Here is a 12,647-nt window from a genome sequence, read left to right on the forward strand (position 1 = left end):
TTTGAATTGTAAAAGAAATAGACTGAAAGTTGTTTCAATAAGAAATATGTATACAATGGGCCTTTTTAAAATAAAATGTATACCAATCTACTTGACATATAGATTTGTTTTGTCATCATGAATTTAAACTATGTGAGTAACACTCTTGTGGTCAGAGTCCTTCTTTACCAGAGAGCTCACCTATATTCCCACATCTGCTGGAAGAACACACATTCTACTACTCTCCTTATTCCTCTGACCCTGAGGTGTCACTTATCATCAGTAACAACACTCCCGGAGAAACTCTTGTACGAGTTCATGACGCTCAGTGCTGTACCATGCAGCTGGGGAAAGTAATATCCTTAGATATTTCATAGTCGGCTTCAGACTCAGCTTCCTATGCCTCTAAATAATGAATGAGAATCAGTTTTGCTTGTGTCGTGTCTGCCCAGCAAGAGCAAAGAGCCCACCTGACAATTACACCTCAAAGCCTGCTCCAGTGCCCTGAACCTAAGCTTGACTCTCTCTACCAGGTTACACACAGAGAGCGTGATCATTTGTGAAGAAAGCGCAGAACACGTGTAAAGGTGCTGACAGGACAGAAGAGGTTCTGAAGTGACCACACGTTAAGTCAACACGGTTACGTTTCAGGTGCTTGGCAATGGGAGAGGAAAAGCAGACGCCGTTGACTTGCTTGAAGATTTGTCTCTGTTTGACCTAAAAAGCTCTCTTCGCCCTCATGCAAAAATAATCATGCCTGGAGGGAAACCTCAAACTTTTATTTAAAGATTCATTCTGGAAAAAAGCTTTCTGGAATTTATAGAATAGAAGGAGAACAGGAGGAGAACAGGAGGAGGTCAAGTCAAGGCCCTTGAAGATGCACCATCAGTTGTGAAGGACATTGTTTGAACATGACAGAAAAACTCACAAGGCAGCATGTGAGGCCACTTAAAGACATCTACAAATGTCACATTTTCTTCATCTACAGTTCTTCAAAGCACTTGGCCAAAAGTGTACTGGTGAATTAAATGAATTATGTGTATTCATGCCATGAAGGCCCTGCTTAAAGTGCTATGGAAATATGGGCCCATAGTGTGGGATCTGTTGGGGGGTCAGGGCCCATTATCTCGGGGAGGGAAATTGTTTTTAATTACAAATTCACAGCATGTGATAAATCTCAGCATTTACTATTGTTTATATATTGATGAAACCACTATATAAATGAATGTAAGCACATAACTGCCAACTTAATATACAATAATAATAACATCAAAACATAATATTTTGGTTCTCAGTTTCAAATTTCTAACACATTAATGTGGGTACATATAATAGTCGCTGACTTTGTATATAAGGCAGGAAAGTAATGTACTTTAGATTTCTTACACCCTATAATCAATGTCTTGACTATTTCTTTGATGGTGATACAGCACATTTGAGATGTAAGTTATGTATGTTAAAAGAGCCGTTTTCTGGCACAGAGATGATTAATAATTACCTCTTAATTTTTTTCATTATCACCTGTGTTTGTGTTACTTTTAATATTTCAAAATGTTCTTCTTATAAATACATTATTTTTGTTGTTAAACATCTTTGTTTGTTTATGGGATAATTGCAAAAGAAAGAGGTGTGCTTAGTTCAGTTAACAAGCATCCACAAATGAATTACATAGAGTTCCTTTGGAAAGGATTAAGACCTGTTCGCTTTCTCCACATTTTGTTGTTTTATATGTTTAATTAAATTAATAGTTATTCATTTTTACCATGATTTTACAAGAAGTAACCAATAATGAATGGCAAAAACATGTTTTTAGAAATGTGTGCCAAAACAAAACTTCTCTTGCACATATTTAGAGTATTCAGAACCTTTGTTCAGTACTTTGTAGAGCCTTTGGCACAGCATTGACAGCTTTGAGTCTTCTTGGGTATGCCTCTACCAACAATATACACCTGGATTTGGGCTTTCCCCCAAATTTTTCCTTGTAGATCATCTCAAACTCTATCAGATTGGATGGGCAACATGGGTGAACTGTGATCTTCAGGTGACAGATGTTTAATGGGGTTCAAGCTTTGGCTGAGCTACTGAAGTACATTTACAAACTTGTCCTGAAGCCCAGAATTTTCTTTGCTCTGTGCTTCAGGTTGTTTTCATGCTGAAAGATGAATCCTCCCCACTACCTAAGGATCTATGCACTGGGGATCAGGATTTCTTCAATAATCTCTCTTTTTTTAGCTCTGTTCATCCTTCCCTCAATCCAGACCAGTCTCCCAGTCCATGCTGCTGAGAAGCATCCCCATACCATGATGCTCCTACCAGTATGTTTCACCGCAGGGATGGTATTAGCCAGGTGATGAGTGGTACCTTGTTTTCGTCAGACATATCACTTGGCATTCAAATACTTCAGGTGGCATATGTCCTCCTTTTACTCAGGATTGGCCCTCCGTCTCTCTACCATAAAGGCCTGATTGATGGAGAGCTGTAGAGATGGTTGACCTTATGGCAGGTTCTACCAGCTCTGTCAGAGTGAATGGCTTTAGCTATTATCTTTAGCTATGGTTTTTCCAACTAAAAGAATTATGCCGTAACACATCTCAGAGGTCTACAAAGAGTTCTTTGGACTTTATGGCTTTGTCTTTGTTCTGACATGCACTGTGAAGTGTGAGACCTTATATAGACCGGTGAGTGCCTTTCTAAATCGTGTCCAATCAATTGCATTTGCAACAGGTTCTACAAGTTCTACAGCATTCTCTAGGATGATGAAAGGACATAGGATGTGTCTGGGTCTAATTTGGAGTGACATGGCAGAGGGTCTGAATACTTATGCACATGCGTTTTTCATTGTCAATAAAATGGCACAGATGTCTAAAAATTTGTTTTCAGTTCAGTGGTTTTGTACTGTATGTAGGTTGATGTAAAAAAAACAAATGCATTATTGATTAGTGATAACACAACAAAATGTGGAGAAAGTGAATTCTTTCCGAAAGCACGTGTATGTTTCCAGTTGACTACGGATCTCCTAAAAAACCTTTGTGGTTCCCGTGGATTAATTTGTTGAGAAACAAATTCATTATTCAATTCAAAGTTCATTTCCAATAATTGCTCCGCCTATAACATCATATTTCATCACGTGCTCACTTGTAAGCATAGCTTGGTTATGCATGCCATGCCTAAACTGAAATGAAAATATGTGACACTTAAACTTTCATGTCTAGTTATTTCTCCTGTGTCAAGCAACTCATGGCATTCTAGTGGTTGTTGTATAAAGTTCCATTGATGTCAGAAAGGCTATGGCTTAAGTGCTGTGAAAGTACTGTATGACTTGTGAGAAGGAAGTGTTCACGTCAAATCACTTTCTTTTCCATCCTGTGTCCGTTAAGTTGACAAAACAATATTTTTTTCTTTCCTCTTGGTTGTCATGTCCATAACATCCCATGACAGCAAGAGTTTGGTACATTTGGGAGATTTAAACTTTCATGTCTCATAACCCCCCCCCCCCCCCCCCCCCTTGCTTGGCAACACGAGACCGATACAGTAGCTGGAACTCACTCTTGGTTGTTATCTAACATCTTCATTTCACACAGTGGGAATATTCATTGTCTTCCCAGTGCACTGTTGTTATCAAACAGCCAGAGTGCCTAGGTGGTAGAGTGCATCTGGTCACACATTCCCCTGTTTGCAGTGTTGTTGTTGTTTTGTTTCACGCATGGCCTGTTTCATATTTCCTCTTGCATTCTCTGCTGCCTGTTTCTCATTTCTCGAGGTCACCCCGAGTGTCGAGATAAAGAAGAAAAAACACATCTCCTCTCACCGATAGGACTCAATCTGTAAATGTGTGTGTTTTCTCTCCATTATTCATTCACGCTTGAGTTTCCACCCTCCTCCTGCGTGTCGCTCACCGACCAGCCACTGTGTTCCACCAGCAAACACCTGCAAATATCTCTCTCCCTACCCTTAATGTGGCAATTCTCCAAAGTCATTTTCAATTACGCTTCAATGAATTCTGTTATTAGTGAGGAGATTCTCCTGCAGCTAATGTGCCTTAGGTTGGTGTTTGTGTGTGTGTGTGTGTGTGAGTTTTTGTGTGAGTGCCTCGACGTTCAGTATATGTTCCAGCAGATAAACACTCTGACAGCTTGTACAATACTGGTCCCCTTCCCGAGATAAGCTATGCTGATGGCAGCGGAGATTATTAAAAGCTATATTTGCTGTCTTTGCCCTCGACACCTTCCACTACTGACACATTCTTCATTCTTTTTTCCCCTCTTCATTTCCCCCTCCCTTTCTTTCTTACTCTCTCTCTTCTTTTTTTTTTTTGTCTTTTGGCATGTGTGCGCTAGTAGGATGGATTTTCATAGTCATCATAAAACTTTCAGCTCAGCTACCAGCTCTGAACTCAAAATGACAGCAGTTTGCTGATGGGAGTCTCTTGATTTATGACAGAGAGATGATTGTTAATGGTGTATATTAAGGGTGTAGATTAGCCTGAGACAATGTGCTATCACAGTTCCCTTTACTGGGGGGCTTTATTATCGGTTTATTCTTTCTTTATAGGCCCCTGAATCTGCAGAGTATTTCATATCACTTTCTCAGCATTGACAGGACTTCTCTAATGTGAATATATTGTTGTTGTTGAATTTAAAGCTCTTTTTTAATCCAAGAATCTAGCAATTATGAAGAGTTATAGCAATTTTTGTTTTGAATCGTTCCAGTCGGCTTTCTCCCCTGCTTAACCATTCTGTTTTGCCCATTTAGTCAATTCCTACCTGTCTGTTATCTTAGCAACACTATTTATCAGTGACATGATGGTAGGTCATTGCCCAATTTCCACCTGTGGCCATTTGCCTTTGCCATACAAATCTTAGCCACTAAATTCTCATCTCACATTTTCTGAACCGTACAGAAGTCTCGGCATGCATCCAAGTAGTCGATTTGTCCTGCATAGATCTGGCGGTCAGATCCTGATTGCTTCTGTCATTCCCATGTGGTCTAGGTGGGAACAAAAAGGCCTAATAGTCAGTCAGAATAAAGCTGTAGAAATGTTTAACAGAACATTCAGACGTTTTCTTCAGACGATCTTAAGACTGGGAACCAGAGCTCGGCCTACTGTATGTCCTGAAGAAGTTTAAAAATATCAGTTAGAAGGAAGATCATATGTTTAAAGCCTGAAGGCTTGATCTTGCCTCAGGGTTCTTAGCAAAGGACTGTACTGTTTGCCTCATTTCTCTCTAAGGAAAGGACTTGCACTGTTGCAATGTCATTGGGAAGTTTTCCATTGTGTTAACCTTGCTTCTGACACCAACAACATGACCATGTCAAATTTATGACATGATTCTGTGGAAAGGGTAAAATATTTGGTTGCTGGTTGCCATTTTTGCCATTTTTTTGGTTTTCTCTGGCTTGTCTTTTTTGCGGTCTCTTTTAGCCATGCAAGCATGCAGTTCCTATTTCTTTAGTTGGTCCAAGGCCAGCCAAGTCAGCTAAGCAGAGAGACCTCCGCCCGTTCACTATCTGTGCAAGACAGATCAGCAAACTTTTGTTTCGCTGCTGGAACACTACAGGAATAGGACTTCTGAGTTGGTTGCACTCCTGTACGCTCCAAGCTTTATCCCTTTTGTTTTGTGTGGCACGAGGGACTAAGGTGATTTGGTTTTTTGGAGTTTTGCCCCCCTTTCACTTTGAAGTACAGGGCTCTTTGCTCTCTCCCTAGAGCATGGTCTCCACACAGTGCGTCTGTTCACCAACCACTGAATTGTTCTGCTTTACTAGCAGCCATCTGGCAAAACCTCACAGCAGTGCCCAATGCGATTTCCGGCCAATGTGTTTTTTTTTTTTTTTTTTTACTGTTCACTTGATCTTCATGGAGGAACATGCACATTTACCCCCCTGCTCTCTCTGTCTACCCCCTGCTCTCTCTCTCTCTCTCTCTCTCTCTCTCTCTCTCTCTCCTCAACTTGATGATTTGTCCTTACAGATGAAACATGGTCAGTGTTGGGGTTTTACATGTTACAGTCTGCAATATGAAGTATATGGTTTCAGTGTTTTTACAAGGAATCTTGAAATGTAGATTAAGCCTTCATTATTTATTAAGCCTTTACATTCCTGTATCTTACAGTGAGTATGCCAACACACCAACATTGCTCTGTGAGTACCTACTGTAAACAGTTATCTAGTATTCTCTAGGTGCATTGTATTCAGAAACAACAGTCTTGCATGAAATTCTCAAAGTTAAGTTCTTAGGCTCTTGCCTCAGACTGTTGACGATGAGAATGGTTGATTAAAAACCCTTTCCAGCACCCTATTTAACTACAAGAACATCATGACTTCTTTAATGCGGTTAAAGCATTTAATCATAATTTTTAAGTACTTCCTCAGGGTTTCTTCCTCGATGTTAGCAGTCAACAAGGGCACAGAGTATAACACCTGTACCCAGTCCCCTCTGCCATTAAAATAACTTCCAGACCACCGCTGTCTTCCATCAGCAAGACAAAACACAGCTATTTTCAGATGCCCGGGAAGTGTTGTAATTTTCTTAAACTGTTATTCTAACAAAATGGTATTACTTCTCTACTGCACCCTGAATCGAAAGTTTCAAATGGTTTAGCTTGGAACATCGCTTCCCTCTCTGTCTCAGTCACCCTCAACACATTCTGTCCAGACCCTAACCTAGACGTAAACGACAAACAACTGGCAAACAATGGCCTCGGCGGACGAGGGCAAATGAAGATTGCATTTGGGAAAGGAAGTATTTCGTCGAAAATCGAGAGAAGCCCGGATTTTCTGTCACAGCAGACATCTTGAAAAGCTGTGGTTGCTTGCTTATTACGTGTGCAGTCTCTCTTCTCAGCTGACATTCATGGCTAACTCAAGGTAGCACACACGTTGGGGTCCGGAGGACGCGTTGAAGGCATTTCGTATGATCGCCCCTTCTGTCTGTTTTAGACCCAGGCACACTAAAAGCCTTGGTACATGAGGCTGGAACTAAGCAGTGAACAGGAAAATAGATGCATATAATACCACACAGCAGTTGGCTATCTCTTCAATTTATACTTCACAAGCCACTCAGGAAGCACACTGTTTCGGGGTTGTAATGTCCCTGCCTGCTCAAACGCGGCCCTTGGGAGCTCCCTAGTGCTCGGAGGCCCATTCTACATAATAGAATTTCCTCCACCGATTCAGTCGTCACCTCGTTCAATTCCCTAACTCTCTTTTAATATCCTGTGGAAGCCGCGGAAGCCATCAGCACGCCCACATGCTGTGTCTGTCTCTCTGGTTATTCTACTTTGCAATCATTGCGACTGTCTCTTCCCAGCACTCAGCAATGAACTGAAATGAGAAAGATCTTATTGTAATTTCAACCGAAACTCCATTACTGGCGGAGCAGCACTAGTGGCTGCTCGGCTACGCCATCATGAGAAAGAGAGAAAAAAATACTAACCAAAAAAACTGAAGAGGTATGAAGTAAGAATCTGTTCCCATTCATCTTTCGCCGCTCTCACTGTGTATTGCACATTACTGCTGAGTCGGTGTTGGGTCGCTTTTCTTCCTGTTTTATTTTTTCGTCTTCACTCAATAATCCGGTAATCACAGACACAAGGTAGCTATTCTTAAAAAGTAGGCCTAAAGAGGGACCAAGGATGTCGACTGTAGTGGGCAAGCCGATGACTGATGATTCCCTGCTTAACTTTTGTGATGGATGATGGGTAAATGTTAGCAGTTTCATGGGATTATGTTAGCTAACAGCTCATTCCCACTGCTAAATTATTTAAGGCCCCTGGATTCAGGGCACATCCACATGTTTTTGCATTCGTCATATTTCATTTCAAAGTAGTAATCAGGGGAACCTATCAATTATTAACTGTGCTCGGCCTCCAGACATCTGTGGAGTGTTCGTTTTTTTTTCTGAGCACCCATCAATGCATGTTTAACCTCTTTCATTATGCTGTCACGGGGGTTACACCACAATGTTTTTACCCTGCTGCGCGTCATGGCTGGATATTTGGTTTGTACGTTTATAGGATCAAAGGTCCTCGAACTTTCTTGATCACTGTATTTATAACTGTAAGAAAGGTGAATACTTTACGATGTTCAATTACACGGCTATTTCACATGACAACAAAACCAGGAAAATACAATGGGGTGCTGGTTGGTAGCAGGGGTTGGTATGTCTGTCTGTCTAGCATATAAAACTGCCTGTCTGTCAGTATTTCTTCATGAAGTCTAAACACATTTGTTTCATTTACAGATCAACAGACTATGGATCAACTTACGAGAGGATGAATGACAAAGTGGGATCTAAGACAGTTCTGAGCTACCTGTATGTCTGTCCATCCAACAAGAGAAAGGTAAAACATAGTTTTTCAGTGAAATGTTCAATAGTATGTCATGCACTTGGGAAATATGTAGAATGTTTGCGTTATAATATCTGAAAATTGAAAAAGAAAGGTTTTGCAATATTTATTCACCAAAAGATATTCAGAGAGCTAGCAAACGGGCATCCTAAAATTTTGAATTTTATTGATAAATAGAAGTGATGTATTATAGCATCAAAAAAAGTCAAAGTCTTGGATTTAAGTATACCATGTACAGTATAGCTGAGACAAGGTTGCACTGGGGCAAATAAAAGCTTCTTGAACTAAAGTCAAAATGGGAAATTTATTAGCAGCCCCGAGTGCAACTTGGACTCACAAGTTAGTAATGGACCGTCTGTGAAGATTTGGTTTTTCTTGTAATTTCTACGCATAGAGATAAGGGTAGTGTTGATTTCAATAAAACACTCCCACATGTAAAATATATTCTACATATTTATCCTTCAACCTTTTCTTTTAGTTTTAACTGTTAAAACTTTTTTGTTTTTTTTGTTTTTTGCTGCTGATGGTATTCGTTCCTTCTGGTCAAATGCATTTTTTACTCAAAGTTAGCTAGAGATATTAGACTGGGGATCACTTTGAAGTACAGTGAAAGTCAGTTGCAAGCTACTGGTACTGTAGTTCACCGGTAGATGGTTGCCTATACGCAGTTTTCACGTATTCCACCTCAAACATTCATAAACGGTTTAGACATAGTAGCCTAGATAAGCAAAATCACAATATCTGGCAACTGATGTCCCCCGTTTGTCATTATGTGGGCACGTTTGATCAGCCTAATAATTATAATTGTGCCTTATGGATTTACAGACATACATTTACCAAAACTTTGGTGATGAAGTTGAGTTACCTAGGTTTATGAAGCAGCAGGAGTCTGCAAATACTGTATATCCAATACTGGCACATTGCTTTTCTGTTAGATGCAATGATTGTGCCTGAAGCAGTATTAAAGGGGAATTACAAAAAAAAGGTGTACTGATTACTTCCCATGAAAAAAAATTCCTTTGAAGCGATTGGACTCATTCAATTGTCTAAGTAGTATAGATAGAAAACATAGTGCCATACTTTCTCTTAGACACTAAGTACCTAAGGAAATGTTTCAGGCTAGAGAAAAAAAGATTGTGCCTAATTAAACGAAAAATGAGGAACATGTGAAATGTACAAAACAAAAAGCTCTCATTCCCGCAAAAGGTTAACATACAGAATTTTGAATTGTACCTTTTTAGGCTTTGAATAAATATTTTCTTTCAAGCTTTCAAATGCTTGTAATTTGTTGCATTTCTCAAGTTAAATGGACGTATTCAGCTTACAGTACACTGCCTTATCCTGACAGCTTGCCTGGACTTAGAAAGTCAATTTAAGATTGTTACTAAGCAACACTTATACTTAGTCATAGCCTCAGAAAGTTTTGCCAAGGCTCATGGCAAAATACTGAGACCAGAAAGATGTGTCAGAAAAGCTTAATGTATTCAAGCTATGAATACGATTTATAGGTACACTTGCACTTTCTTTGACCTAAGTCTCTTTTCACTTTGGGAACTACATCATGTATTCCATATTATAACACAGGGGGCCTCTGTCACTCTTTAACTTTATTAAGGGTCACGCTAAGGTCCTGTACTATCTAACTTTCTGTGGATAAACTTTTGTTTGTGTTGGTAATGTGAATGGAAAAGGGCTCCAGCTGGCTTTCTGGGCCTAATATCCCAAAGAGAGTCAAATCAGTCGTTAGATCGCTAGCACTGACCCTGAAAAGCCCTCCCGGGATGGAGAGTTTGTGGGATACTGAGCTGATGCACTTAACCCAGGACCGCCTGGGACTCGGTAAAACAGAGATATAGTATATATCTGGGACACAGTATACCCTGTTGACTCTTTTTCCATTGGCTGGCCAAACTTGGTAACGGCCCTTATACTCTAGTTGAAGGCATTTCCTAGGTACAGGGATAAAGGCTAACCAAGCCAAAGACACATGAAATGCGTGGACAGATAACAAATCTGCTGCAGGGAACTTATCCCTGCCATGTTTCCTAACACAGTGGTAGACTGTGCATGTGTCATTGATTAGTCACGTGAGAGCATTGAAGAGACTATGGAACCTTTGTGTTTTCTACAAATTGGTCTGAGATCTGCACTCTGTAGCCAAAAGTCTCCCCAAAATGTCATTACACAACTAGCAGCTGTGCACAAATGTACATGCTCTTGCTTAGCCTACAACCTCACTGGACAATACTCTGACCTGATCTCACCTCCCACTTAAAGGTGCGATCTGGTCACCTCTTTGAAATTGCCAAGCACCTCCAAAAACACACTGTTTTACAAGGGATCTCCCCTGATCTAAAAGTCACGTCCCCCTACATCCAACCTCAGACATATCTTGACCAATCACACTCTCAATCAAATTGAAATTCAGGTGTGCAGCTCTGTTATAACAGGCTAGAACTGGATGTCACTTTTATGTAATCTAAACCAATGATCTGTTTGCAATTATTTGTACATCATTTCACCTTACAATAATGTTTTAATTTAGAGGGCGGCTGAACCAATTCCAGTGTTTTTATAGCTTTTTTGCAGGGCAATAGTCATTTGTAGGGCAATAGTCCTGACATTTGTGGCATTGATCTAAAAAAGAAATCAATGGTTTTCAATAGTGATGTGGGACCTGAATTGACAATAAAACCACCTGACATGTTACCGACAGTTTAGAAAGGGCTGGCACTGTGCTTTACTTTGCTGTTTCATTAACTAATCCTAAGCCATTGCAGACATCCTCTTCGATTTTGAGTTGAAATTAAGCACAAAGTGACATCTTGTTCAAACATGAGCAATAGGCAGCCTAGCAGTTCATCAATCCGGAGGCAGTAGACAAGTTATTGTGGATTCAAATCCTAGAGTTGACGTACTTGTACATAGGTGTAGAACAGTCTAAGGACCAAGTGTTTGACATAAAATGTCAATTGTAAAACTCCAGGCAAGCAAAAATTCAACCAAAAAAAGTGTTGCGACCAAATGAGAAAGAAAGAGGTGCACCAGGTTATTCTGGGCACACCAGGTACAGTAGTTGTCAGTGAATACTGGTTTAATGTTTCTCAATGTCTCAGTTTACTGATGTATATCTTCAGATTTTATAACTTCATTTTTACAATGGAATCACTAAAGGTCTAAATAAATTGTCAGGCTATTTATTTTCTTGAATGTGTGTATAGAGCTGCTCCCATCCTAACATAAGTCTTTACTGAACCTACCAATCCAAGGCCATGATGTGCTTCCGTGTGTGGTGGTGAAGTAACCGTTAAATTAACATTAACATAGTTATATTAACATGCATGGCGAAGTGGAAAGAAATTCCAAAAGAGTGGCAGTGTCAGACAAAGTATCATTAGTAATCAGATGTATTAAATGAGAACACTACATGATATGTTCCTCTTCAAGTTAAGTGTAATACATTCTTGTTGATTCAAGGACAGAGCGATAATTGAACTAGGACATTTTGCAGATGGTCTTATCCTGAGTAACTTACTGTTAAGTTAACACATTAATCCAGTGATATGTAAAACAATAACATTATAGTGCAGTATACATGCCAACATTACAATCCAGCTGCTACACTGATTTTGTGAAAATTCTGCATATCATTTAACAAAACAAAATAAATAAACTAAAGCGCAGCTTAAGTAAATGTTTTTAAAGTTTGATAATTAACAGCCATAATTCATACCCTTAGAGACTGGAGAACATTAATTTTAAACTGTTTAGATGGTTGTTTTGTTTTTGGAAATAAACTCAACAAATGGAAATGTCATGCAGATTAGAATATTGAGAAAGATTCATCTACCAGCATTGAGGAATATACATTGGCCGTGACCAGCTTCATTATGAAATGTGTTCACAATGTTGTTTCCACAGTATAATTTCTGACTTACCCTAACCAGAAGCAAACCAAAAATCCTAGTTAAAGCCTGTACTATAACAATCATTTTCAGGAGAACGTGCACCAATGACTCCACGACACTGCTCTTGCAAAGCTAGCCAGTATGAGCTTCAAAGATCTGTCAGGGTTGCAGATTTTTTTTATAAAAGGCATGTTCAATTTGGACTCTCAACGGGGAACAGAATAAATCCATCAGCATTGTGCCAAACCATGCCTCCCTCCCAGACAATTCAACAATTCCCTTTGAGCTCTTATATTGATCCAACCAGGAAGGCTCATCCAACCAGGAAGGCTCATCCGGCTGTCTCTCACTATCCAAGGCTCGTGTGAGAGACACTTTCAATGAAGTGTATACTCACAAAGCCACCCGACAT

The 12,647-nt window shown here is 39.8% G+C and overlaps 1 protein-coding gene across 3 annotated transcripts in view; it reads left to right on the top strand.

Moving 5' to 3' along the window:
- The window catches only part of sorcs3 (sortilin related VPS10 domain containing receptor 3), a 212,391-nt gene that overhangs the window by 100,620 nt on the left and 99,124 nt on the right, over positions 1 to 12,647 (top strand). For all 3 annotated transcript variants that reach the window (XM_020049430.3, XM_010873025.4, XM_020049431.3), the window contains exon 3: positions 8,222 to 8,321. In XM_020049430.3, coding sequence (XP_019904989.2) covers positions 8,222 to 8,321 — 100 coding nt within the window. The remainder of the gene's footprint in view (positions 1 to 8,221; positions 8,322 to 12,647) is intronic.

Source organism: Esox lucius, chromosome 9 (genome assembly GCF_011004845.1).
Source record: "Esox lucius isolate fEsoLuc1 chromosome 9, fEsoLuc1.pri, whole genome shotgun sequence".
Taxonomy (NCBI): Eukaryota; Metazoa; Chordata; class Actinopteri; order Esociformes; family Esocidae; genus Esox; species Esox lucius.